Raw genomic sequence first — 24,409 nt, 5'->3', positions numbered from 1 at the left:
TGATTTCTTTGTTGTTAAGCTATAGCATAAAACATTTGTATCCTGAGAATATTTTTCACTTCACATGGTTGTGGTTGAATTGGCTCGATGGTTCTCATTGTCAATTATCCATTTCTGCTGTAAATAAGCAGGTTGTGGTCAGAAAATTATAGATTATGCTCAGACAACGCGTTAGAAGAAACAACTCAATTATAAAACGTGGCACACAAGTCAAGACCAGTATTTGACTGGTACGTTTTCAATGACACAAGGATAAACCGTTCTCTTTGTTAGAGAGATCTAGATTTAACAGATTTTTGCTATGCGTTGATTTGCACCAGTTCATTACAAAGATACAAGAATAAATCATTTCTCCACTATGACTGTTCAATTGGGATAGCAGGGATGCATTGACTATCTATCTGTCTCTCTCTCTCTCTCTCTCTCTCTCTCTCTCTCTCTCCCCCTTTAGCTGAACTGGGGGATTACAGTGAAACGGAGCATTCATCCGGCTATCTGTCGGAATACTGCTTCATCCCCAATCCCCCTCAAGACTTCCACAAAGAGGTCTCAAAACATCACCAGCAGCACAGGTACACAGACACACAGATTCAAGCACACACATGCTCATGCACGTACAAGAAACTGTTATAACCATACAGTTTATGTATACACTGTTTGCTGTAGTTGAAGTTCTGTATTTTTTCATATGAGCACGTAATATTGAACTATATGAAAACATTTTTTCTTAAAAAAAGACATTCAGGTTTATGCTAACAAACAAACAGTCCTAATTAATTAAGATTCCCATCCAGTATTAAAACAACAATGTTTCCAGGGTCCTATCATCAGTAAAAGACAAGACGAGAAAAAGCAGCTCTATCATGGTCATGGTGTCATGTGTTCAGTAAAATGTTAAATGGTAGTTAGCTACAGTTAGATAAAGCCCAAATACTGCTAGTTCACATGGAAACATTGTCTAAGTTTACTTTACATATCAACGTTGTAACCTGACTCATTTTTATAAAAATGAAAATCAGTTATTTAGTAAAAATCAAACAGATCTTTCAAACATGTTGGTTATCTCTAGACAAGTTAAGACTGTACACCGTGTTCTGTGATTTAGAGAGATGCATTATTTATCCACCATGAGCGAGACCTTGGTAACATTTAAAAAAGTAACACTTTTTCTTGTTTTACCCCTCTTCACTTTCTGTCCCCCATCTGTCTCTCTGATGTACTCTCCTCCCTTCCCTCCTACCCTGTCATCATCGCTCCCACCTTCAACCTCATTCCTGTCTGTCCTTGTACTCTCTCTCTTTCTCTCCCTTTCTTTCTTTCTCCCCCTTCTCTCCCTCTCTCTCTTTATCACCCCCTTCTCCCTCTCTCTTCCCCTCTCTCTCTCTCTCATGTTCCCACTCCCCCTCTCTCTCTTTTTTCCCACTCTCTCCCTCTCTCAGCGGTCTATCTCCTGCCGAGTCAGAGTTTAATTATCTGAACACAGCACGAACGCTGGAGCTCTACGGGGTTGAGCTGCACTATGCAAGGGTAAGTAAGGTTTGACTCAGTGACTCTTAACACCTGTGTGTGTGTGTGTGTGTGTGTGTGTGTGGTGTGTGTGTGTGTGTGTGTGTGTGTTAAAATCTTTCTGGGGATGTTTCTGTTTGGTTATCTCTTTTTGTCTATGGCTTTAGAGTTTTTTCTCCCAAGTCAAAAGTCATGCGACCTGTTGGTAGTGTTTCTGAAATATCAGTGTGTCCATCTCACTCCTTCCTCTCTTCCACAAAAAACTTTGAGAAACAAAATAAAGTCTATATTCACTGTTAACCAGTGATATCAGGATTTATTTTACAAAATCCCAATCTGCAGTCAAAACATTGTCGACCCAAGGATGTTTTCTTTCCTGCAGTAGCGGAGGAGGAATGAGAACAAGTTGGAGGAGCTGCTTTGTACAGCTGATTTTAAGCCCACAACTAGCAGAAATGTAGCTGAGCAGTAGAGAGATTGGCCAAACTTCTTTACTTGATATCACATGAAATCATGTGACATGTAGGCACTAAACCCCAAATATCATGAGGGTATTCTTTTTTTTTTAAAAGATGGGGTTTTTTAAGGGCTTTAATGATCAATAAAGGAATTTATAGTAAAACTATTTATTTTTTCAATTGAGCAGCAATGAAGTAATCAAGAAAGAAAAATGCAATCTATTATTTTTTTAGACATTTAAATCAAACGTTTCTGTCTTTATAATGTAGCACAAGAACATTAGTTTAATCTAACTCCTTAACCCACTTTTCCCTCTCTTCAGGACCAGAGCAACACAGAGATTCTTATTGGGGTTATGTCTGCCGGGATTGTGGTTTACAAGAACAGGGTACGGATCAACTATTTCCCATGGTGAGTGACACACCCACACACAAAAACATCAAATTACATGAGTCATTAAATGTGCCTGCCCTTAACCCAAGTGTCACTGCAATATTTATCAGTAGCTTTTTTAAATCTGGTAAATAAGAAGAAAGTTAGAACAAAAACAAAAAAAACATTTGAGAAGGCTGTTTAGAAATGGAGTTTCAGTCAGCTTTAAGCCAATAGTTGCGTAGGGATTGAGTGAAATTGTCAGTTTTGAGGGAGATACTGTTTGTGGTTTTAGCAAACAATCATGTTATTCTGTACTTAGAAAAGGTTAGGGTTAGACAGTTGATTTACAGCTGGGCTCTAATATCAGTAAGACAGGATCAGGCTGGAGAATGGAGGATTAACAAAAGTCCTATTCAGGATGCTGTTTCAAGGCACAATATTTATGTCCCTGTGACGTTTCGCCATCACTCTGAATGTCCCGGGGGCTTAATTGGGGGACATAGTGATCCCCCCTGTACCGTCTTTGGAGGTAGTAACAGAGTGGCGTTACACGGTGAGACGGGATCAGCTAAGCCAGCGGGGAGTGAAAGCTGTGTGTTTGTGCATGTCTGACTGTGTGTCTGTGGAGCTCCCGATGTGCTGTGCTCTCCCAACCCTTGTGACTGGGACAAGAATATTACGCCATTGCGGAGTCAATATGAATGTACAAAGCTGGGCTTAGTTACGGCACTTTTTCGTAAGCGCAGTATAAAAGTGGCTGAATAGACGAAGAACAGGTGAGGACCAAGGACTGAACCCTGTTGGATGCCTTGGAACTGAGTAGCAGTCGAAGAGGTGCTGTTGTTTAAAATAACCTTGTTTATTAATTAGAATTGTTTTAACTTATTGGATTTACATTGTTATCTTATATGTATGTCATACAAAAAAAGATTAAATATAAAAATTGAAAAATATATATTCACTTGTGGGCCGCCCTCGTTGTTTCCATTGCAATCCCCACTGGTTAGTGACATCCAGAGACAAACATTGCAAGTAACCCCTTTATTATTGTCCCCTTGACTAACAGTGAGCTCAAACGGATGACACTCACATACAGAAAAGAGTATTAGGGGAAGAACGATGCAACCATATGATGACAGTCACCAGAGTGGATTGCAGTGGAAACTACAATGGCAGCCTACAAGTGAATTTATTTTCCAACTTTTCTCTCAAAATGTAGAAATCTCGTGTGGTGTTGTATAACATTCATATAAAAGATAACACTGTTAATCCAGTAAGGTCATCATGATATACTGGGTTTTAATGTGCAGCTGGAAGGGTCTGTAGTTTCAACAAAACAGCAAATGGGGATGTTTAATTTTTCATCTAGATTTTTCAATGAACTTGTTTGCGTAGTTCATAATCGCAGCAAAAGTTATTCCATGACACATGGCACAAAGACAAGGTCTGGACCATATTCTTTGTTACACCTATTTACAGTGGCCGAAGTTAATTCTCCTCAAACAAACACTTTGCAGCAAAAAAATGTTATTTTTTTATTAAACAAGCAAAAACCTTAAGCCGAACCAGACTCATTGGGGAACAGCCATCTGCCCAAACCAGCTGGGTCAAGAAGACAGAAAGAGATTTCAAATGAAACACATGCTTTTTCAACAAGCATGTGCACCTGAAAACAAACCGTTACTGCAGAAATTGAGCTTGCTATCAGAGGTTGAATAACTTGAGTTACACCTTTGACAAGCCCATAAGCAAGGTGTGTAAAAAAAAAAAAAAAAAAAAGTAGAAGTCTGCCAGCTCTCAGGAGTGATTGAGTCGAGCTATGGATGAAGAACAGGTTACTTAGACCAGTGGTTCTCAACTGGTCAAGCCCCACTGCAGTATGGACCTCCGACAGTACAAAACGTGACAGAAGAAACAAACAAACAAAAACAAACATGTCAAAAAAGCGCTTCATAGACTTTCTGACACATTATTTTTTCTTTTAGGCACACATTGCCGACCCACTGAAAATGGCTCCGTGACCCACTTTTGGGTCTCGACCCACTAGTTTAGAAACACTGACTTAAACCATCTCAATTGATAAGTTTATATTTAAAATACATTCTTCATGTGAAGTTCCACTGTAACATTTGATTTCTTTCTCTCTGTGCTTCACACATTCTGCTAACAAGAAGACAGTCCACCCCCCCAGATATCTCCTTTGCTTGGGACTCACACTGCAGATGTTTCTTGTCACAGAAACACCTGTCTGTCCATCAATCTGCAGCCAGGTCTACTTGAAACGCTACCAGGGATCCTTTCTAACTGAGAAATGCACTGCTCCATATTTGAGTAACCTCTCACACAGTGATTATTGGCATTGCGTATTAATGTTTAAGCCATAGTTGGATTCTTTTCTAGAATTATGTAGATGATTCCACCTGATTTTTCTAGGGAGAGGGCTTAATATTTAACTAGGTTTCCTGGAAATATTAAAGGATCAAATCTGGTTGCTCTGCGTCTCTCTTTATATATATATATATATTTTTTATCTCTCTGTCTAATTCACTTACTCTCATCAGTCTTTATGTTTCCGGCTCCGGTTCGCTCTCCAAAGCATCGATTCTTGGAAATCTCCTTTACTCTGCTGCTGCACTGTGGGAGGCTAAATGTTAATGGTCGCTGGGGTTGGACAGTAACTGCTCAAATCCCTGTAACTCCGAAAGATAATTCACTCATGTGTCGGCTTAACACACACACACACACACACACACACAGGCACACACACTTTGACCGAATGCACATGGCAGCTTGGGTCATCTGTGTGTTTATGGACAGTTTAGTTTAGTTTGTGTGTGCTCATGTAAGCTTTCTAGATTGAAGGATTTTGGGATACTGACTTTGTCGGGATCACATAAATCCGGGGACTTTCCTCCCCATATGGTGACGAAAAGTTAAAGGATTGAATTGAGATGGTAAAGATACAGTGTGGATGTTCTCTTGAGGATTTAGATAAGGCTCCCCCTCTAGACAATTTGAGTCACCAGTCAAGAGGACATCAGGATGACAAACATTTAGTCAGTTTGTTATTTGCTATGTGGTTTATCCTTCAGTGTGCGTCATTCAGAGGGTTTTACCTGGAGCTGAGTTATCCACAGAGGACTCCTCTTCTCTAAAACCAATCAACAAGGGTTTAAAACTAGTGAATTACTAGTGAATTACCCTCGGGATCAATAAAGTATCTATCTATCTACTGAATAGAGAAGTTTCTCTTTGCCATTTCACTCATGCACACAACTCCTGAAAATGTTCTGACATTTGTCTGGGTGAGCGTCGTGTGTGAATGCAAACAGCTGAATTTTTCACCTTGGCTATATCAAGACTTCTTCCAGCCAGTAAGATATGTTGGGTTGAGCCAATTTTTGAGAGGAAAATTAATTGCTAGTGATTAAAGGGGGTGATGACATTTATATTCTGTGATCTCTGTGTGACAGCTTCGATCTTTGCGCCGGTAATGAAGCTGCTTCATACTATTTTCTGCTCACTTCTCCCTGCTTATGTTCTTTTTCACACTCTTGTTATAAATATGAATTCGTACAGGGAAACCACTGGCTGTGAGGGTCATGTGTGAAAGATTTCAGGTGCAAGCTGCCCTGAAATTTTCTAGAACTTTTCAGGAGTGCAGTGTGTGAAAACGGCTTCTGAGTCTCTTTTTTTGGCAGCAAGAGGAAGTCATTAGAGGCTGCCTGGAGCTGAATTATGAGTAGAGATTCTCTACCGTTCTAAAGCTGAAGGTCCTAGTTATTAAAATCACAGCATTAAGCCCTTTCATGTTTAAAAACTGTGCGAGCTGTAAGCAGAGATGCTGCTTACTTAAGTTGACCAACTGACCTGAATCCGGTTTGAGACATTAAGAGTTGGTGACGTGGATTGAGACAGTAAGAAAGTAGTCCGCTAAACATGTTGTAATGTCATGCTCTGTGCTCTCCCAATTCTCTGATAAACATGCATCTTGAGTGTAAACATAATTATGCAATAAACAAATAAATAATTTGTTCTGTATCGCTGGGCTAGAAAACAAGGAGCAAATGCACAAAGCTTCCTATTAAACAGCATAATCAGGTTCAAGTGACACCAATCAGGGTTGGATACAAGTCTCCATGAAATGATTGAAATCACTGCAAAGTCTTCTTGTGTGGAGTAAAAACAGCTTAGGTCAATGTGTGTTTGCATGTGTGCATATCCCGTCAGTTGAGCTAAATTTAGAGATCAACAGTGGTGTCCCGAGCAGCTGCCCACTACCATGTGTGAAAAGCAGAGGGAGGGAGACGCATATAATAGTCAACAGCTTCTCCTCTGCATGTGCTTACATTTACTTTCTCTCTCCTCTGCGTCTTCTCTATCTTGACCCTCTCTTCAACAAGGGCCATTGTTTCTGCAAATAGTCCCATCACCCCTCATTGGATCTCCCTTGTCTTCTCGTTTTGTTTTTTTTCTTCTCTGGGATGAATCAAACTGTGCGATACTGTATGGAAGGGTCAACAGAGGGAGAGAGAGAGAGAGAGAGAGAGAGAGAGAGAGGCATTTAGATGTTTTGCCTCTTTCCTATTTCTGTTCACAGCAGCTTGACAAATGAGCCACACTTAGATGGGGCATGACTCACACTCTGCCTAAGCATGAGTGTGTCTGTGTTTGTGTGATTTTTTTATTTTTTTTTGCCCATGCATGCGTGTGTGAGTAAGTATGTAAAATATATTTAGCAGGGAGCGATGAGTCACAGCAGCAACAGAGCTCTAGGAAGGGATTATGTTACTCTGCTGCTCATCAGCAGACCTCGTACTGCGATTTGTATGCAGGACTAGTTAACACAAAGGGTGATGAACATAGATGAGCATCTTGAACCACTGGGGTACTCCGGTGTGGTGTTAGTCTTATAACCCCCACCCTGCAGCTATACAAAGAAGAAGGAGGTTGGAGGTTAAATGAACAGTTGGGGTGGGACACGTGGGGCAGCTTACTTAGAGAACAGGCGGTTCGTTGAGACATGTGGATAAAAATTCTATTTCATTGTAGTTAATCCTGAAAGAGAAATAGTTCCCTGCTCTGCTTTTAAACACTTGGAAACACTGTGCCAGTTATGAATGCGAACAATTGGTTGGACTTGAGGAAATGTCATTTTGGACGGCTTCAAAAATAGTTCAAGCTCTTAGAAATGTGTAACGACTGAAGTATTTATTTCAAATTTAACAGATAACCAAATATACCTAGCCTGGTCCCAGACCTCAGAAGAGCTACAAAGATCACATTTCCATTACAGCTACGTCAATAGGTCTAATGATGTTAAATAAACAGGAGTGTTTGTTAGTGCAAGTTGCAGAAACGTTTGTCAGTTTAGAGCGCTGTGGATGGGTAAGAATGTCATATCATGATTCTTACATCAATGATAAATCACAGCCTAGATTCTTTTTCTTTGCAAAAAATATTTTTGAAGCCTCATTAAAAAATATTGTACAAGTGGTTTTTAATTCAGTTGTTAAAATATGTTAGATGTCAGTTTTTAAACAAAAAGTTAAACTATGAATTTATTCATTCAGATGAATCTCTCAGCGTTTTTGTGGTGCAGTAATACCACAATATTTGTGTTTGATTAATTCATCACAAAGCTTCACTCAGAGATAGGAGAAAGCTGCTTTTGAAACAGGTAGTGTGGAGATATGATGGTTTTTCCAACCTTTAAGTTCCATAAAGGAAATAAAAAGGGTTAATGAAATGAATGCTGTGTATGTCTTGTATCATTTTTTGTTTAAGATTTCCACACTGAATATGCATTACTATTACTGATATTTTCCAAAAGACTTGACTGACCTTGAGTTTAAAGCTTGGGGTCCAAACCCCAAATGGGGTCCCCTGAAATGTGTAGTCATTGATCAAAGTAAAATATATTGGAACATTCTGCCTTTATTAGGCTACAAGACATTACCCAGTTACTTTCAGTATCTCTGTCTGTCTCTCATCCATGCCTCATGTGTCCAGCATTCATTTCCAGCCATGTTATTACTTTATGAGCTCACCTGGATGTAAAAAACGTCGTACATTGAGAGAGAAAAAATCCTCCCTTTGCCCGTTGCTTTCAGGTTGAAAATCGTGAAAATCTCCTTCAAGTGCAAACAGTTCTTCGTCCAGCTAAGAAGAGAGGCGGTAGGTGTACACACACACACACACACACACACACACACACACTTTTCCTAGACACGAACTCTCTCAAAATTGTGTCCAGTTTTTTTTGAACAGACAGATGGACACAAAATGTGTGTGTGTGTGTCTCTGTGCTTTCTGACTTTAAATGTATGTGTGTCTGTGTTTGTGTGTGTTTAATCAGTGTCAGATTTACCCCCTGCTGACTGTGTCCTGGTTAACTGTGTTTTAATCCCGACTCTGCATCCCTTGTTTGACACGTGGATCTCTTTTTCCTCTGCTTAACACAACAAACAGACAGCTTGTCTGTCACCTTCACAGTCAACTTGATGCTAATCTCCAAAGCAAACATCTGCACAGACGTCTGTTATTCCTTTGACGGCTTACTGTCTATCTTCATATTTAACAACTAAATCTAGCAGTTAAAGGATCCAGTTCTTTAATTTTATTTTCTCTCACGTTTCTTCTGTTTGTCTGAATTTCATCCATGAATATAATTATCATCAGTTGTCCTTCCTCTGTTTCTCTCGGCCTCTGATTCCTGTTAGAGGGGAATATTCTAGGTGAAACAGTCAGATCCAACTTGTTCTTAAGTGTGTGTCTGAAAAAACAAACTACAACACAATACAAACTTCAAATCGAAGTGAAGAATCACTGAATCTGAAGTTCTAAAATGTTGGTAGTGCATTTTAATGTTATGACTTTAGGCTTCACAGATTCAAGAAAAAACAAAGAAGCTGAATCAATTGTTACAATCCATGTAGCTTTGACCTTTTTCTATCAAGCTGCTTGTACATTTTCTATAAACTCACTATAGAAATAAATTATAATGATAATAACTATATTCATATAGCACCTCTAAATGAGGGTTTTTACAAAGTGTTTTAAAAGCAATGGCACGAGATTGCCCCTGGTAATTTCAAACTCTGTGATGACTGTCTGAGTCCACACCCGGGCTTGTTATCCCCGGGGGGGAGGGAGCTCTGCAGTTGTTGTGGGACGAGATTGTAGAGTAGTTAGGCTGAAGAGAAAGCTGAAGGCTGACTGTTGAAGTAACAATTGAAACTGTTGGCTCAACCGACAAGCCTAAAGTAATGACTGTACTATTGAAATAGAAAGCTTAAAGAGGACATATTATCCCCCTCCTCCACCTTTTCAAACAGTCCCATGTGGTCTAAATGAAACATCTGTGCTGTTCTTTGGTCAAAATATAACATGAATCAAGCACCAGAGGAGGTTTGTGACCCTGTAGAAACCAGCTCTCTCAGAACGCTCCGTTTTGGTGTGTGTGTCTCTTTAAATGCAATGAGCCCCCCCCCTGAGTTTTCCTGGTAGACATCACTTCTTAGTAGTGAAAAGAAATCTACTCATGTAGATGAAGGGAACATTTTATTTGACCAATCAAATGTGTCAATGTGGTACAGAGTAGGTTAAAAACAACAGGTAACATTCATTGTGGTTCGTTATTTCTAGCTCTAACCTATGACTTTGTCAAATCTTAATTTGTGCTTCCTCTAATATTATAATAAACTGGCTGTCCAAAGCGTTTTCTCAGCGGCCCTCTGACTGCTCTCTCCGCCTCCCTGCACACAGACTGAGACTCGCGAGACGCTGCTGGGTTTCAACATGGTGAACTATCGGGCCTGTAAAAACCTGTGGAAGGCGTGTGTGGAGCACCACACCTTCTTCAGGCTGGAGAGGCCCATCCCGCCACAGAAGAACTTCTTTGCTCACTACTTCACCCTGGGGTCAAAGTTCAGATACTGGTAAGGACTAAGAGGACACACACACACACACACACACACACACACACACACACACACACACACACACACACACACACACGCTCCCAGAGGAGAAAATGTAATCTCTGAGAAGTCTCATCTTGACAGCCAGACACAGACAGATTGACCCGAACACAAACTCACTCAGACACAAACAATCACACATGAACCCGACTTGTTTGTTTGGAGGTTGATGCAGTTGTTTCACGTTGGGTTGAGAGGCTGAATCACTGGAAGACTAGTGGGTGTCTCGCATGCTACCTCCCCCCAGAAAACCACAACTAAATAATTCATGGTTTTCCTCAAGAAGAGGAAAAACTAAGTTGTTAGTGTCTGGCCTCGCAGCCATTCTTTAAAGTTTAGCAAGAAAGTCTGTGTGTTTGTGTCTGTGTGCAAGCATCCAGTGAAAACCATTTCACATATTTTTTTTTTGTACATTTCTTGGTACTGCAGTATGCCATGGCCTCCAAATGATTTTCCCTTTATTGGTAGCTTTTTTTTGTATTATTTACAATTTCTCTGAAATGTGATTGAGAGATGAAATGAAAGTTGAAGGTCTTGTGATGCATTATTGAGCAGCAGTGATGCAACGTTAGCGAGCTTTGCTCTCGGGCGAGACAGAGTTTGTGTGGGTCTGATTTTGCCCTGAAGATATTCACCGACTTTCCACTAAGGAAAATATTTCAAGTTCAAAATCTGCCTCATTATTTTGTAATTAACCGTGTATTAAAAATAATAATATCCCTATTTAATCATGTTTTGTACTTGTTACTGGCTTCCTGAAAAGTCTCAGGTCAACTCTAAGGGCGCTCTCACACTAGGAAATCCGGGGGGGGAGGGGGACAACTTTGCCTTGTGTGACTGCGACCCCAATTTAGCAATTTCAAAGCAGAGAAAATTTACAGGAGCTGATAGCAAAGTAGTTGAATCAGCTCTTTATTAAATGTGAATACAATATTCACTAAATGTCTTTTTTCATAAATAAGGTGCGGAAAGTAAATGTAGCTCTTGCAATAAGTTCTTGTAACCTTGCTAAACTATGAAAATAAAGATTTAAGATGATCCACTTTAGCTAAAGGTTGATTTTCATGGCAGGGCTCTCTGATGAATGTTTTTAATGTTTCTGTCTCTAGCGGGCGGACGGAGGTTCAATCTGTGCAGTATGGAAAGGAGAAAGGCATCAAGGACAGAGTGTTTGCAAGGTAACCAACATGTCTTTATCTGTTATTCAGATTTATCCAACAAACCTCTAACATTCGATCTTCATCACTGTGTTACACTTTTTGCATTATTAAGTTCGTTTGGTTACAACTCAATTGAAGTCCCTGTGTATCCAGGTCTCCCAGCAAGCCATTGGCCAGGAAGTTGCTGGGTGGAACAGACTGGGAGTCAGTCAGCAGGAACAGCCTGTCAGATGAGAGACTGGAGACCCAAAGCCTACCCACTCGCTCGCCGCCTGGGACGCCCAATCAGTGAGTTTTACATTTCAGGGTCCATATCAGACGTGTCTGGAAATCATTTTCGAAATGGTTCAGAAATATTTAAAAAGAGTGTTTTGACCTCAAATGATAATTCAGTCATTCATTCATTTTGTACGATTTTCAAGCCCCAGATTGTAAATGATTCACTTACACATTATGAGATGATATTCCATCATGACTTGTATACAAACACACCGTGTGTTACCTGCCTATGATTGCCAAAATGTTTAAAGCTAGGTTGTTTTTTTAGCCCTTTAACTTCATGCATGTTTGTGTGTGTTCATCAGAAACTCACTGTTTGTACAAGAGGGCACACGGATACGCCCGTCATCCGTCGGGCACCTTGTTGATCACGTGATCCACGCTTCACCCAGCCTGCCTGTCTTCTCCTCCAATCACAAATCAGCATCATCCACGCAGGCTAACAGCATCAGCTTGGACTCCACACCGTAAGTTCCACTTTGTCTCTAGAATGCTTATTTTTCCACGTTTTACTTGTTCTGTCCTTTCTTCGTCTTTCTTCTTTTTTTTTTTTGTGCTCTCTAATCCCGCCCACTTTCTTTAAAGCTGTCGCTCTGGGAGAAAAAAAAACCAACCTCAGTCTTGACTTGGTGACAGGGATACAGACTTCCCTGAAAATGATCTACCTCATAAAAGAAGCACCCCCACAAAACAGCCGCCCTTTAATTTCGAAGTTTAATTTTACTCATCAGTGTTAGTGCCACTCTGTCTGAGTGTACTGCTGAGTTGACTCATTTTGAAATGTCTGCCTGTGTATGTGGCTTCTCTCAACTGTTCACACCCTCTCACAGTGTCTCTTAACTGGCCGCGTTGGAAAGACGAACCCTTTGAAAATCCGCTTGTAAAATGTGTTTATAGTGAATAATAGGGCGGAGAGGTTGTATGTTTGGGCTGAATTTACAAGTGAGGGTATGGGAGATTTCTGCATCATGTTATTGTTCTCACTTTATAAAATATCTGGTGAACTCCTTTACATTTCCATGAGGCTGTTAAAGTGAAGTGAGCTTTAAAACTTCTTCTTTCAATTCACGTTAAGGAACAGAGAATCTCTGCTAAGGCTTGAAGAAGCACACTTCTCTTTAGGGCTGCATGATTAAATGCAATTTCATCATGATGATACGAGTATTCACAGTTAACACGATGCAAACGTCTGAATTGATCACGTCAAATAGGAAGACTTACTTTATGTAAACAAGGAATGCTTTCTCACTACTTAGCCTACATTTAAACTGTTGGAATGGGTATTGGAGCGTTCAATTGATGTTGGAAGTCGGAAATTCCGAGTTGCCGGCCGGACAACCTGTCCTAACAGCATGTGACGCAAGTGAGTGTCAGTGACACAATTAGCCTTGTTAGCTTGTCTTACAAAGTGGAGATAGAGGTGCATTAATAGTGATTGAAATGTTGAGCTGTGGAGAAAAACTTGTTTTTCATGGAGCCGTGTCTGTCTCTGAGTGTGGTGATTTGAGTCAACAGTTCCTAAATACAAAGCACCAGATGTCATATTGTTTGCAATGGGAAACTGAAATACACAGAGCAGATAATAATATATTTAACGGACGCAGTGTGGACAGCCAGCGTGCGATCATGTGCGATGCGGCGTGGCAGTGTAACGCTCGCGTGCTGTTAGGACACGGTGTGATCAACATTCCTGAAGTCGGAATTCCGACTTGGAAATAGGGAGAAACCTTCAGTAGCCCGAGTTAAAATCCAACATGGCTGCTTAATGCATCAATAGTAGTTTAATCCGTACACCGTCATCTTTTTATGTTATTAAGTGAATCACACCCACAGTATCGTGCAAGTTCTATCTGTGGACATGGTGTCAAGTTATGGTCCCGCGCGTTATAAGCTAACAGTAAAGGTACTGCTGGAGGCGTCCATGTTGCTTGTCCGTCTTGTTTCCTACTCGCAACTGGTTCACTTTGGTGTGACGTCATTCCCAGCTCTGAGATCGGAGGTCACTGTAACACACCGTTATGTATTGCTCATGCTTTCACACCATTATGATGTAGTCAGATTAAACTCAATGAAATAATGGATGGATTCAGAAGGTACCTGATTCAGTCCCAGGTTTTGTATAAAACATTGAGAACAGCAGATAGACCACATACAATCTCTTTAATATTTGTTGATTTATTGATCTTCATATTGTTATCCATATATTGAATCAGGTGATTGCACATTGCATGTTTCTGTCATATCGTGCAGACCTACTATTTCAGTTACTGATCAACTGTTCATAATTGATTCTTGAACAGGATACATTGTTTTTATCATCAGTCAATAAATCAAAGTGTTCACATATCCACACTCACATTCTCAGGATGCTTTAGCCCGGGCCTTCAGGAGTTTGATGTTTGTTAGCTCAATTGAATACAAACCTGGTGGAATGCAAAGAATGAAATCAAAGTCCTGTTGAAACTGCAGACCTTTCAGAAGTTGTTTGCTCACTCACTCAGCGATATACATGGTGGATGTTAAGACAGCCTCAGTTTGAGTTAGCACATTGCTAAAGCATCTTATAATGTTAGTGGCTAAGCTGTACAAGTTTCTGAAACTCTGACAACATTTAGCGGGTGAGACAAACTATGTGTTTAAAAAAGCAACTTGTTAAACTGATCCTCCAGCTGGATTGTTTTTGCTTTATTGAGCCAGAAATGAGTTGTGTAAGATGCAAACGTGTGCTGTTGGCCTGGACTCTTCTTTGCTTGAGTCGCTGTGATTTGAATGAATTGCATTGTAGATACAGCATGCTTTTTTTCCCCCTGTTGACACTGTAGGTGTATATGTGAGTGAAAGAGAGCGAGAGAGAGAGTGTGTGTGTGTGTGTGTGTGTGTGTGTGTGTGTGTGTGTGTGTGTGTGTGTGTGTGTGTGTGTGTGTGGAGGTGGGAGGAAGGAACATTGCTCAGTTGGAAATCAGAGTGGTTAAATAACATTACAGTATAAGTTCTGCTGCCTACAAGTCTACACACACACACACACACACACACACACACACACACACACACACACACACACACGCGCCAAGTTGTTGGTTCATCACTAGGTTACAGAGCCAAAAGATGACATAATCGCTTGCTCAGACAAATCACTATCCATGTGTATTACTAATGTAATGGCTTCATTTAGTTCTTCCACCATGTTTTCACTATCCCCCAGTTTATGTTTTTTAACATCACATGTATGCTTTTTTAAGATTCCCATTTCATATCAAACTATCATTTCAAAGCAAAACATGTGTCTGGCCTTTTTTCACACCTTTCTCTGTCTTTAAATATGTGTTTATTTCTCGTTATTGATGAAGCGTTTTTAACCTCATTTACAAACAGAAGAATCTCTCTTGTAGCTTTTGGGGCTCTAAATTAACACATCCACCAATTCCATTGTGATGTCTTCATGGTTTCAGAGGGCTATTAGCTGTAAATGTAGTTTTTATTAGAATAGAATAGAATTACTTTATTGATCCCAAACTGGGAAATTGTGGCGTTACAGCAGCAGGTTATCCAACACACAATATGAGTAAAAAACACAATGTTAGCAATCTAAACACAATATAATATTAAATACAAAGTAAATAAATACTAAAAAATATCAAAAATAAAAATGTGAATATATGCAACCAGGATTTAACTAAGCATTACTAGTCTTAAATAGGAAGATTAAATATGGAAGATTAAATGTAAATGTGCAAGAACAGAGTCATAAATGGTTGTAAATTAAATATGAAAGATTAAATGTAAATGTGCAAAAACAGAGTTGTAAATGGACAGTTTACAACATTAGGGATGCATCAGTTCATCATTGGTATCAGCTGATATCGGTCCTGTTGACAGACATCGGCACATCGGCAGATAATGAGTCATGAGCCGATGTCAGTAGCTGATGTTGATTTGTTGTACCAAATCAATTAAATGCTGACATCTACCAAAACTGCTGATTCAGAGAAGAGGTGTTTTACTGGGCAGATGAATTCACCTGTTGAAAAAACTCTGACCTGTTTTTGTTGTCAAACATGAGAGAAAATGTCGGCGCTGTGGGAGTCTGTTTGTTATTTTTAAACATCGGTATCGCCATCGCCCCTAAATTTCACAATTGGTGCTTTTTTAGTTTTTCTCAACTGAAGGTTTGTGAGACTTTGTTCTTCAGTAAAAAAAAAAAAGTCATCCCTAATATTAAAGATTGATAAACAGAGACAGTAAGGAATGACTCTGCTTAGGCCAGTGTCATTGCTTTTTCGCTGCTTTTTCCTCCAATAAAAACTCAAACCAGAATCAGTTTTAAATCACACAGTACGCTACAACACATACACAGTACAAAAAGCCCAAACCCTTGGACCTTCTCTCTATAATGTTGTGTTTTTAGTTGTGCAGACTGAAAATTATCGGTTTAGGGAACCACGTTATATGACAGTGATGGCTTTTTAAAATGCAGTGTCTCTATATTCCTGACACTGTCAAGGAAATAAAAGCTTCAATTATACAATAAATGGAAACATAACATCGCTATAATCAGATCTGTTTAATCACAGATGCAAAGCTACGGCTGGCTTTGGAAAAACGGTTTAGTTTTAAATGCTCTTGTGTGTGCACTTTGAGTGTTTTTAAATTCACCTTCTGGTGTTTTTTTTTTTTTAATCCAATATGATTTTTTTATAGGTGCTTTTTTAAGAATCTCATGCACTGGTATCTGATTATTTTGTCATTGTGCACGTTCGTTTAGTTCTGTCTTGTGTGAGGCTTCTAACATTTAAAGGTGCACTATGTAGATTTGTGAGTGAAATTTGAAAGTTGGATAATTGAAACCAGTCTATGCTATATTTTCTGGACTAAATACACAAACTTTATTCAAAGGAAAAAATGGGTCCCTGGAACACTGTTTGGAGCTTAAAGTCTACCAGGAGAGGTAACGTTTCACTGATGCAGGCCCTCCACCATAACTTCTCGCATAGCATTTTATCTTCAAACAGTGTTTCAGGGACCAATTTTTCCTCTGAGGACAGTTTGTGTATAAAGTTATGAACATATACCGCATAATCTGTACATTTCTCCAGCTTTCACATTTCTCTACCAAAACTCCATAGTGCACCTTTAACTTGGACCTAAAAGAAGACTTTTAGGATTCGGTAATAATCAAGTTATATGCCATAAGGATTAGTAAATAGAAGTGCTTGGTTATGTCTGGTGGAGACGACGGTGCCAGGACTGTGGCCAGCTCAGACTCTGGTATGGAGATGCCTTCATATCCGTTTCACTCGCCTGTGTCGTGTGGAGGAAACACATTCATGCAGGAGGGATGCTCAGTCTTGGCTCAGGCCTGCTGTGCATTGCCCTCGTTCTGAGAGCATGACCTGATTTTGACCCATAATAAATGATAGGTTCTGTGCGTGCGTTAAAGACGCAAAGTGGCACCAGCAGCAGCAGCCAAAACATCTCCAATGCTCTTTGACTGGTGCTCTTTTCCCTCAGGAGAGCTTGCACACAACTTCATACACACCCTCGCTAACACTTATGGATACAGACACGGTGTGAAATGGCACACTCTTACCCCCCAGAGAGCGGGACACGATGCTGCTGAAAGCCTTACCTGACTGGCTGCGTTGTTTCATCATACTCACTGACTGCCTTTTATTGTCCCGATGATGGAGGGGGAGGGGGGAGGGGGGATGGGGGGGGGTGTTTTCCCTTTCTCGTGCAGCCTTTTTTATTGAGGTTAATGCATTGTGACTAACACAGTGCTATTAAGCCTCTCTGTCTCTTGCAATCTCTGTCTCTCCCATTCCCCTTTATCTGGTTTTCTCCACTCGCCTCCCAACCTTTCTTTTTTTACCCAATGTCCTCCTCTTTGACAAGCAGGACAATAAGCTGTGAGACAACTACTTGTGTTTTTGCCGTGCCTGTATGTGTCTTCCTTTCTTTAAAAAAAAAAACAGGCTGCTTAAGTTTGTAATTATTAACTTTTTATAACTCATTATTTCATGATTAGTCTCTCTCTAATGGATAGAAATGTGATTGTGTAGAATAGAGAAGCAAAAGGGAATAAGCACCAAACCTTTGTCCAATCGGATTGCATCTAAGTTCTGAATTTAGCATGTGATGCAAAATGTCTTAAAATGTTTTTTTAAATCTCTGTCACCTCTCTCTCTCTCTCTCTCTCTCTCTCTCTCTCTCTCTCTCTCTCTCTCCTTGTCTCCATCAGGTCTCCAGAGGGGCTTGATGGCCAGCCCCCAGCCCTGCCCCCCAAGCAGCTGAGCAGAAAGACCTTGAGCCAGATCATCCAGGCCCACTCCCAGCAGAGCCTCCTGGACAACCACCTCAACGAGATGTACGATGTGCCCGTCAATGCTGACAAGACCACGGTCAGTATTGCGACACAACACAACACAGTCATTAGATATTGTAGAACGTTATTATCATGCCCAGTTGTGTCTTCTTCTTGAAAAGATATTCACCAAGAAGATGAAGAATAGAGAACTAAAGGGTTCCTGGTCGAGTACGACATATTAATTCATCCTTTAGACACTTCTTTGGTCTCTCTTCTTGTATTGGTTTTAAAGATTTTAATAAAATGTCCTGTGTGATTACCTGACATGCATCAAACTACAGATGTATATGCTAGGGCCAGTGAACACGGTTGAACATCCTTAATGATAAAAAGGAAATTATTCTGAAATGGTTATCTGTTTTTTGTCAGCTTGTTTGACCTTTTTATCACTTTTTTGCCCCCTGGTGGCCAAAAATCCCAGTTTTAGGCTTTAAATCTTGGTCATACATTGAAGATGTAGAGTTAGTATTCAGGTCGAGTTCAAACTAATTACTAAAGATAAATTGTAGTTCACTTCTTTTTTTATTTTATCAAGCAAGTAATATTGTCTACCCTATGATCTGCAGCTGATATTCTGTGGAGGTTTGTATGAAAGAAAAGAGTGCACAGATATTCATATATATGATGTATCTGTGTCTCACTTTGCTCTTGTAGCTGAATGGAGTCGTCCCTCACGATAACCTCGTCCTGATCAAAATGAGACCCGATGAACACGGACGTTTTGGCTTCAATGTCAAGGTCAGTGTGGTACAAAACCTTTGTTCATGGTCCAATAGCTTTTTCTGTTCGGTTGCTCCTCTCTCCTTCGTTCTTTTCTTCTTCTCTCTTAACTTGTGCCAAGGACTCAAAACCTTTGGCACGCGTTGTCTGTATGAATTATGACCAATTCTACCCTCATTGGTGGAAATATTGACTCTTCCCTTGAAAGAAAGGAACATGTCTTCAATGCTTTGTGCTGTTTACTGATCTTTAATGGATTCGTTTTCAGGGTGGAGCTGACCAGAAGATGCCAATCATTGTGTCTCGAGTGGCTCCAGGAACATCTGTAAGTCAGGAAATAAATCAGTTTAGCCAGCAGATGACTACTCATGTAGTTATTATTTTAATATCTGAGAACATTTTCTCTCCAAAAATCTATTTATCAACGTCTCAGAACTCGTGTCTCACTTCGTCTCCATTGGTCCCTCCTCAGGCCGACCTGTGTGTGCCACGCCTTAACGAGGGCGACCAGGTGGTCCTCATTAACGGACGGGACATCTCTGACCACACCCATGATCAGGTGGTCATGTTCATCAAGGCCAGCTGTGAAAGCCACTCTGGGGAGCTCATCCTATTGGTCAGACCAAACGGTGAGTTGTTCCCTGCGTGGACAGTTAAGATTGGCTGTGACTGAAATCACATACTCCTCACTATGAAGTGAATACACCTTTTTGTAGTGGTGGTGTCCTTATTTATATTATATTTATCATTTATATGTCAAAAAGCTGGTTTGTAAACTTCTCTTTAACAGATAGAGCTTGTTGTATTGTCGATGTAGCTCAGTTTGTGATTTATTAGGGTAACTCTAATTAAAATCTGTTTGTATGACATGCTTCCCTAAAACATTGTGAGTCACTATAAGAAAGGCTTTGAGGTACATTATTCTTATTGAATATAAGCGTCAGGTTTTTTTAATTTCTAAAGGATTCTTTTTATGCCTTTACTTGAGAGATAGGAATGACATGCTGGAAAGGAGTCACAGGTTGGATTCGAACCCAGGCAACCTGCTTAGAGGCATGTAGCCTCTGTAATTGGGGTGCGCACACCTACCACTACTACTTATTTAATGCAGTACACATGTATAAAACAACTAATAATTTTACAATTTTAACACAAAGATGTAGACAAAACCTTAAACACTTTTAAGGCTGAATGGCTCTCTCAGTTACATTTTCTTCATTTCAGTTTAATCTGGAAGTGATCAGGTTTAAATGTTTTCTAACAACTGATCTTAACACAAGAACCACTTTACTTGAATATAAATTAGTGGTGCATGAATCTCCAATTTATGCTAAAGTGATAACCAGGCAAAGTGCAACATCTGGAGGGTCTGTGCAGTCCACTCCTGAAGATTAACAGCTGCACATCTGCTCACCAGTTTGGTTTCTTCTTCTGGTCTTTTCTGGACTGCTTGCTCGCGCTCACGTGTAGTTTTTAAAGGAGATCTAATGTACAGAGTGTACATTTTGCTTCTCTGTACATTACTTAGCTGTATGTTCTTATCATGTGGAAAGTATGCGATGGATTTCCTTTTAATCGGAGTCAGCGAATTAGAGGGGGTGTGGGGGGCAGCTTTAAAAGATGATGAAACATGGAAATTCTTGGTATTTTAAATGGGTCAGTGAGGGATTTATGCATTATATCCTCTCTTACATCAGAGCACATATAAGATTGCATCAATGTATGTAAGACCTGTCAGTTCACATTTGATTTTTCCGTTTTTATGAAATGTATTCATATAGATATTTACACATATTAACTATATGTTCCTGTGCGTTGGTTGTGATTTACAGAGTTTCTTCTTCTTGGATGTTTTTTTTTTTCTTTCATTACATACTTAGAGATAAATATACTCCCCTCGGGCCTCGGCCTACATAAACAGCTGTTTGTATACACACGGTGACATCTTTCCTTCCTGTCCCACTCAGCCATCTATGACGTGGTGGAGGAGAAGGTGGACTCGGAGCCAGACTTTCAGTACATCCCAGAGAAGTCCCCTCAGGACCCCACACAGCTAGACCAGAACGCTTTGAGGGACTCCATGGTCACACTGAAGGAAGGCCTGAGCGGTGGAGCCATATTGGCACAGTTTGATGTAAGAGAGAGAATTCTTTTCACACAGAGATACAAACAAAACTCTTAGCAATTAGAGAGAGTGGGTAGAGTCTGAAATTGGGTGGATGACATGCGGGAAAGAAGTATTAGGTCAGATTCGACAGGCCGCCTGCTTCAAGAACAACAGTCTCTGTACATGGGGTGCGCAAACTATCCACTAGGTCACAGACGCCCCACACACAAACTCTTTGATCTGATGTTGTGTTATCCCACATTTCTTTTCTTGTTCACATTTCTCTGGCTTCCTTTACTTTATCATAAACATCCTGTTATCCTGTTTACTCTGAGATCTGGGTTATGAAGAATATTAACTTAAATGCTGATTGTCTGATGTTTTTCATTGTATTTCATTACAAATTTGTGTTCCTTTTCTTACAGCAACTGTACAGGAAGAGGCCGGGGATGACCATGCTGTGTGCCAAATTACCTCAGAACGTTTCCAAAAATCGCTACAGAGACATCTCTCCTTGTACGTGACTGAACACAGCTGTCTCTCGCCGTTGGCTTGTGTTTTTCCCCTCTGGAAATCTCTTCTTTCTCGCTCTGTCAGTCGCTCTCTCTGTCGCTTTCTCTGTCGCTCTCTCTGTCTTTCTGTTCTTGTTTTTTTTTTTGAATATGCGCTCCAACCCTGTCCGTTGTCTCTTTCTTTCCCTTTATAGACGATGCCACGCGGGTCATTCTGAAAAGCACAGATGACTACATCAATGCAAACTACATCAACGTGAGTTCCTCCTCCTTACTGTTCTCTTTCATCTTCCTGTCCATAGATCTGCTTTTTGTTGGTTTTGAGACCTGGTGGGTGGTCTGTTACGTTAACTATCACAACACATGTTGAACGCACATAACTGGTGAATGAGTTCACCACATCCACTTTACGAGGGAATAACGGTGTAAGTGAATGTTCTGTATGTTTTTACATCAGCCAGCAAAGTTGAAAGCACCTTGTCTATGTTTGCTGGGTTTGAGTTTCGAAGTTAACCCTTCATTCCATCACATTTTAGCCAGTTTTAATAAGCAGTCACGCCTGTTAAAGAAACGTTATTATTGGCCAAACTCAGGTCTTTGAATCATAAAGGTCTTCTAAAGGCTGTTATGACCTGGCTCAGGATGTTATAACAAAAAGTTTAAGGTTTAAATCATTCTTTATTTAACCAAATCAAACCAAATTAAATAACCAAACATTTCTTAATTAACCACATCAAACCAAATTAGTCCAACAAATCTTTATTAACTCCATTATACCAAATGAAGTAGTGCAATTCTTTGTTAACTCAAATTAGGCCAAATCTATATTTTCAATATGAGTTGTGGCAGTCAGTGGTGTGTGATGTGCGTGAGTAGAGTAAGTGTGTGTGCAGGTGTTGCGAAATGCAAAAATAACAAAAGGTAACTGCAGCTGTTTTCAAAAACCAATCGCTGCATACTGCTGTTGAACACAGAACGCAGTTTGTACTGCTTACTATGTTCGACCATAGACTGTGTTCGACAGTAGTATGTAGTATGACTGCCTGTCGGTGGTTATTTGCCAGGCCAGGCTAAGCTGTCTTTTCCGGTCTTGTGGAAGTATATAACAGCCAAGCTGACAGCAATAATCGCTGCAGCGTTTTCTCCACTTACGGTCGGAAAAAAAGCTAACAAGTGATTTATTTAGATTTTTTCATGATTTTGAGAATCAAAAAGATAATTGATGGTATCATTGTGTGGTTTTGTTGGATTGTGATTATAGCTGTTGCTGACCTTTCCAAGTCATTCCAATATCTGACCTGGCGCTTTGCATTGTGGGAAACAGTATGTGAGGAAGACTAGTCTGATGCATACTGTAGATTTTTCCTGAATCCGTACACATCAGGGAATTTCTGGCATATCTTCTATTTGTTCACATACAGTACTGCATACTGCATTTTGGCCAGATCAGTAAATACTACTCCTAGTATAGTAAGTGGTTTGAAAAACAGCCAGTGTGTGTGTGACTGCAGGAGATTTAGTCACTTTAGCACACTGGGCCCCTGGTGTGCTGAGTTACTCTAATTAGTGACACAGGTTAGAGACACACCTCCATGAAGACAACAGCGCAGTGAAAAGACTACATGATGACACTACTCGGGCATCACAAGGCTGTATTTATCAAAGTCATAATAGAGTAACAGGCTCCTGACTGCTTTGAGTTACAACATTATGAAATAAGGGAGAAAATAATAAATGATATCTTATCAGAACAAATTGTTATTTATATGTGGCTTTAATTAGGTACCACATTTAGTAAATATTATGAGAACCTAATGGTCTTCATTTATTCTATGAGTCACCATGAGTGCTGAAAACACATTTATTATATCGAGTAAATGGACTTGAGCTTGTACACTGATGGCAGAGGCTGCTTTGTAAAGAATCCATCAGTTTTAACTAATCTATTCACACACCACTGATGAAGCAGCGGGAGCAATTTTGGGTTCAGTGTCTCGCCCGAATACACTTCGACATGTGACTGCAGGAGCTGGGGATCGAACCCTCCGGTTGAGAGAAAACTGATTCTACCAATGAGCCACAGCCACCGCATACTGATCTACTCAACAACCTAATATCTGCTGTTTTTTTTTAACAGTAAAAACATAATAAGGCAAAAAAAAAAAAACAGCAATGTGTTCAAGATGTTGTGTTAAGACCTTCAGCTGATTTCTTGACGTGTCTGTGTTTGTGCTTCTGTATCATCGGCACTCTGTGGTGACATTGAGCGCACACCTGAGTGTTACAATAATGTTACTACGTCTGACCTTGTGAGTGACTCAGAGGCTCATTCAAACAGGAAACCAAACACTATTAACTTGTCAGCGTGTGTAAGTACCTAAAGAATTTGTCTAAAAGGCTTGATTTTTTTTTTGTTTAGAATAATCAAAAGGCATTTCGCTCTGTGTTGTAAAATGCACAAAGCAAACGCTTTCAATAGAAACTAAACTATAAAGAGGAATCCTATCAACCTTGTATCTGTGTAGCTCAATCTGTGCTTCTTTTCTTTCCTCTAGATGGAGATTCCAGCCTCCAGTCTTATTAACCGCTACATAGCTTGCCAAGGCCCGCTGCCCAACACCTGCCCCGACTTCTGGCAAATGACATGGGAGCAGGGCTCATCCATGGTGGTCATGCTGACTACGCAGGTCGAGAGAGGGCGGGTATGTAGAAGAGTTCAGCACAGATGAGGACCATGTTGCCATATGTAGACTACAGTATGTTAGGAAACAGAATTTTATTATGAAAGAATCCAGCTAAAAGCCCCGCACAGCTTTGAACTCAGTTTGTCTGATAGAAAAACCTTCTTTTACCCTTTGTAGAAATGCCAAGTTCTCATCCTGAGTGAGTCTGTTAGTGCCAGGTTCATGGCTGTTTACCGTGAAGCTGTCTGAAACGCAGACGAG

The 24,409-nt window shown here is 40.2% G+C and overlaps 1 protein-coding gene across 2 annotated transcripts in view; it reads left to right on the top strand.

Annotated features, from left to right (window-relative positions):
- The window catches only part of ptpn4a (protein tyrosine phosphatase non-receptor type 4a), a 74,461-nt gene that overhangs the window by 45,981 nt on the left and 4,071 nt on the right, over window positions 1-24,409 (top strand). The window contains exons 8-23 of one of the 2 annotated variants that reach the window (XM_061053781.1): window positions 452-572; window positions 1,440-1,527; window positions 2,288-2,376; window positions 8,454-8,517; window positions 10,108-10,280; window positions 11,432-11,500; window positions 11,621-11,770; window positions 12,067-12,228; window positions 18,000-18,159; window positions 18,780-18,863; window positions 19,114-19,170; window positions 19,318-19,474; window positions 20,813-20,979; window positions 21,378-21,468; window positions 21,659-21,720; window positions 24,020-24,166. In XM_061053781.1, the coding sequence (XP_060909764.1) occupies window positions 452-572; window positions 1,440-1,527; window positions 2,288-2,376; window positions 8,454-8,517; window positions 10,108-10,280; window positions 11,432-11,500; window positions 11,621-11,770; window positions 12,067-12,228; window positions 18,000-18,159; window positions 18,780-18,863; window positions 19,114-19,170; window positions 19,318-19,474; window positions 20,813-20,979; window positions 21,378-21,468; window positions 21,659-21,720; window positions 24,020-24,166 (1,841 nt within the window). The remainder of the gene's footprint in view (window positions 1-451; window positions 573-1,439; window positions 1,528-2,287; window positions 2,377-8,453; window positions 8,518-10,107; window positions 10,281-11,431; window positions 11,501-11,620; window positions 11,771-12,066; window positions 12,229-17,999; window positions 18,160-18,779; window positions 18,864-19,113; window positions 19,171-19,317; window positions 19,475-20,812; window positions 20,980-21,377; window positions 21,469-21,658; window positions 21,721-24,019; window positions 24,167-24,409) is intronic. The other variant, XM_061053782.1, reaches the window with a different exon arrangement.

This window comes from Labrus mixtus, chromosome 13 (assembly GCF_963584025.1).
Source record: "Labrus mixtus chromosome 13, fLabMix1.1, whole genome shotgun sequence".
In the NCBI taxonomy this organism is placed as follows: Eukaryota; Metazoa; Chordata; class Actinopteri; order Labriformes; family Labridae; genus Labrus; species Labrus mixtus.
The sequence above is the reverse complement of the archived record's forward strand: the minus strand, read 5'-3'. Positions and strand labels throughout refer to the sequence as shown.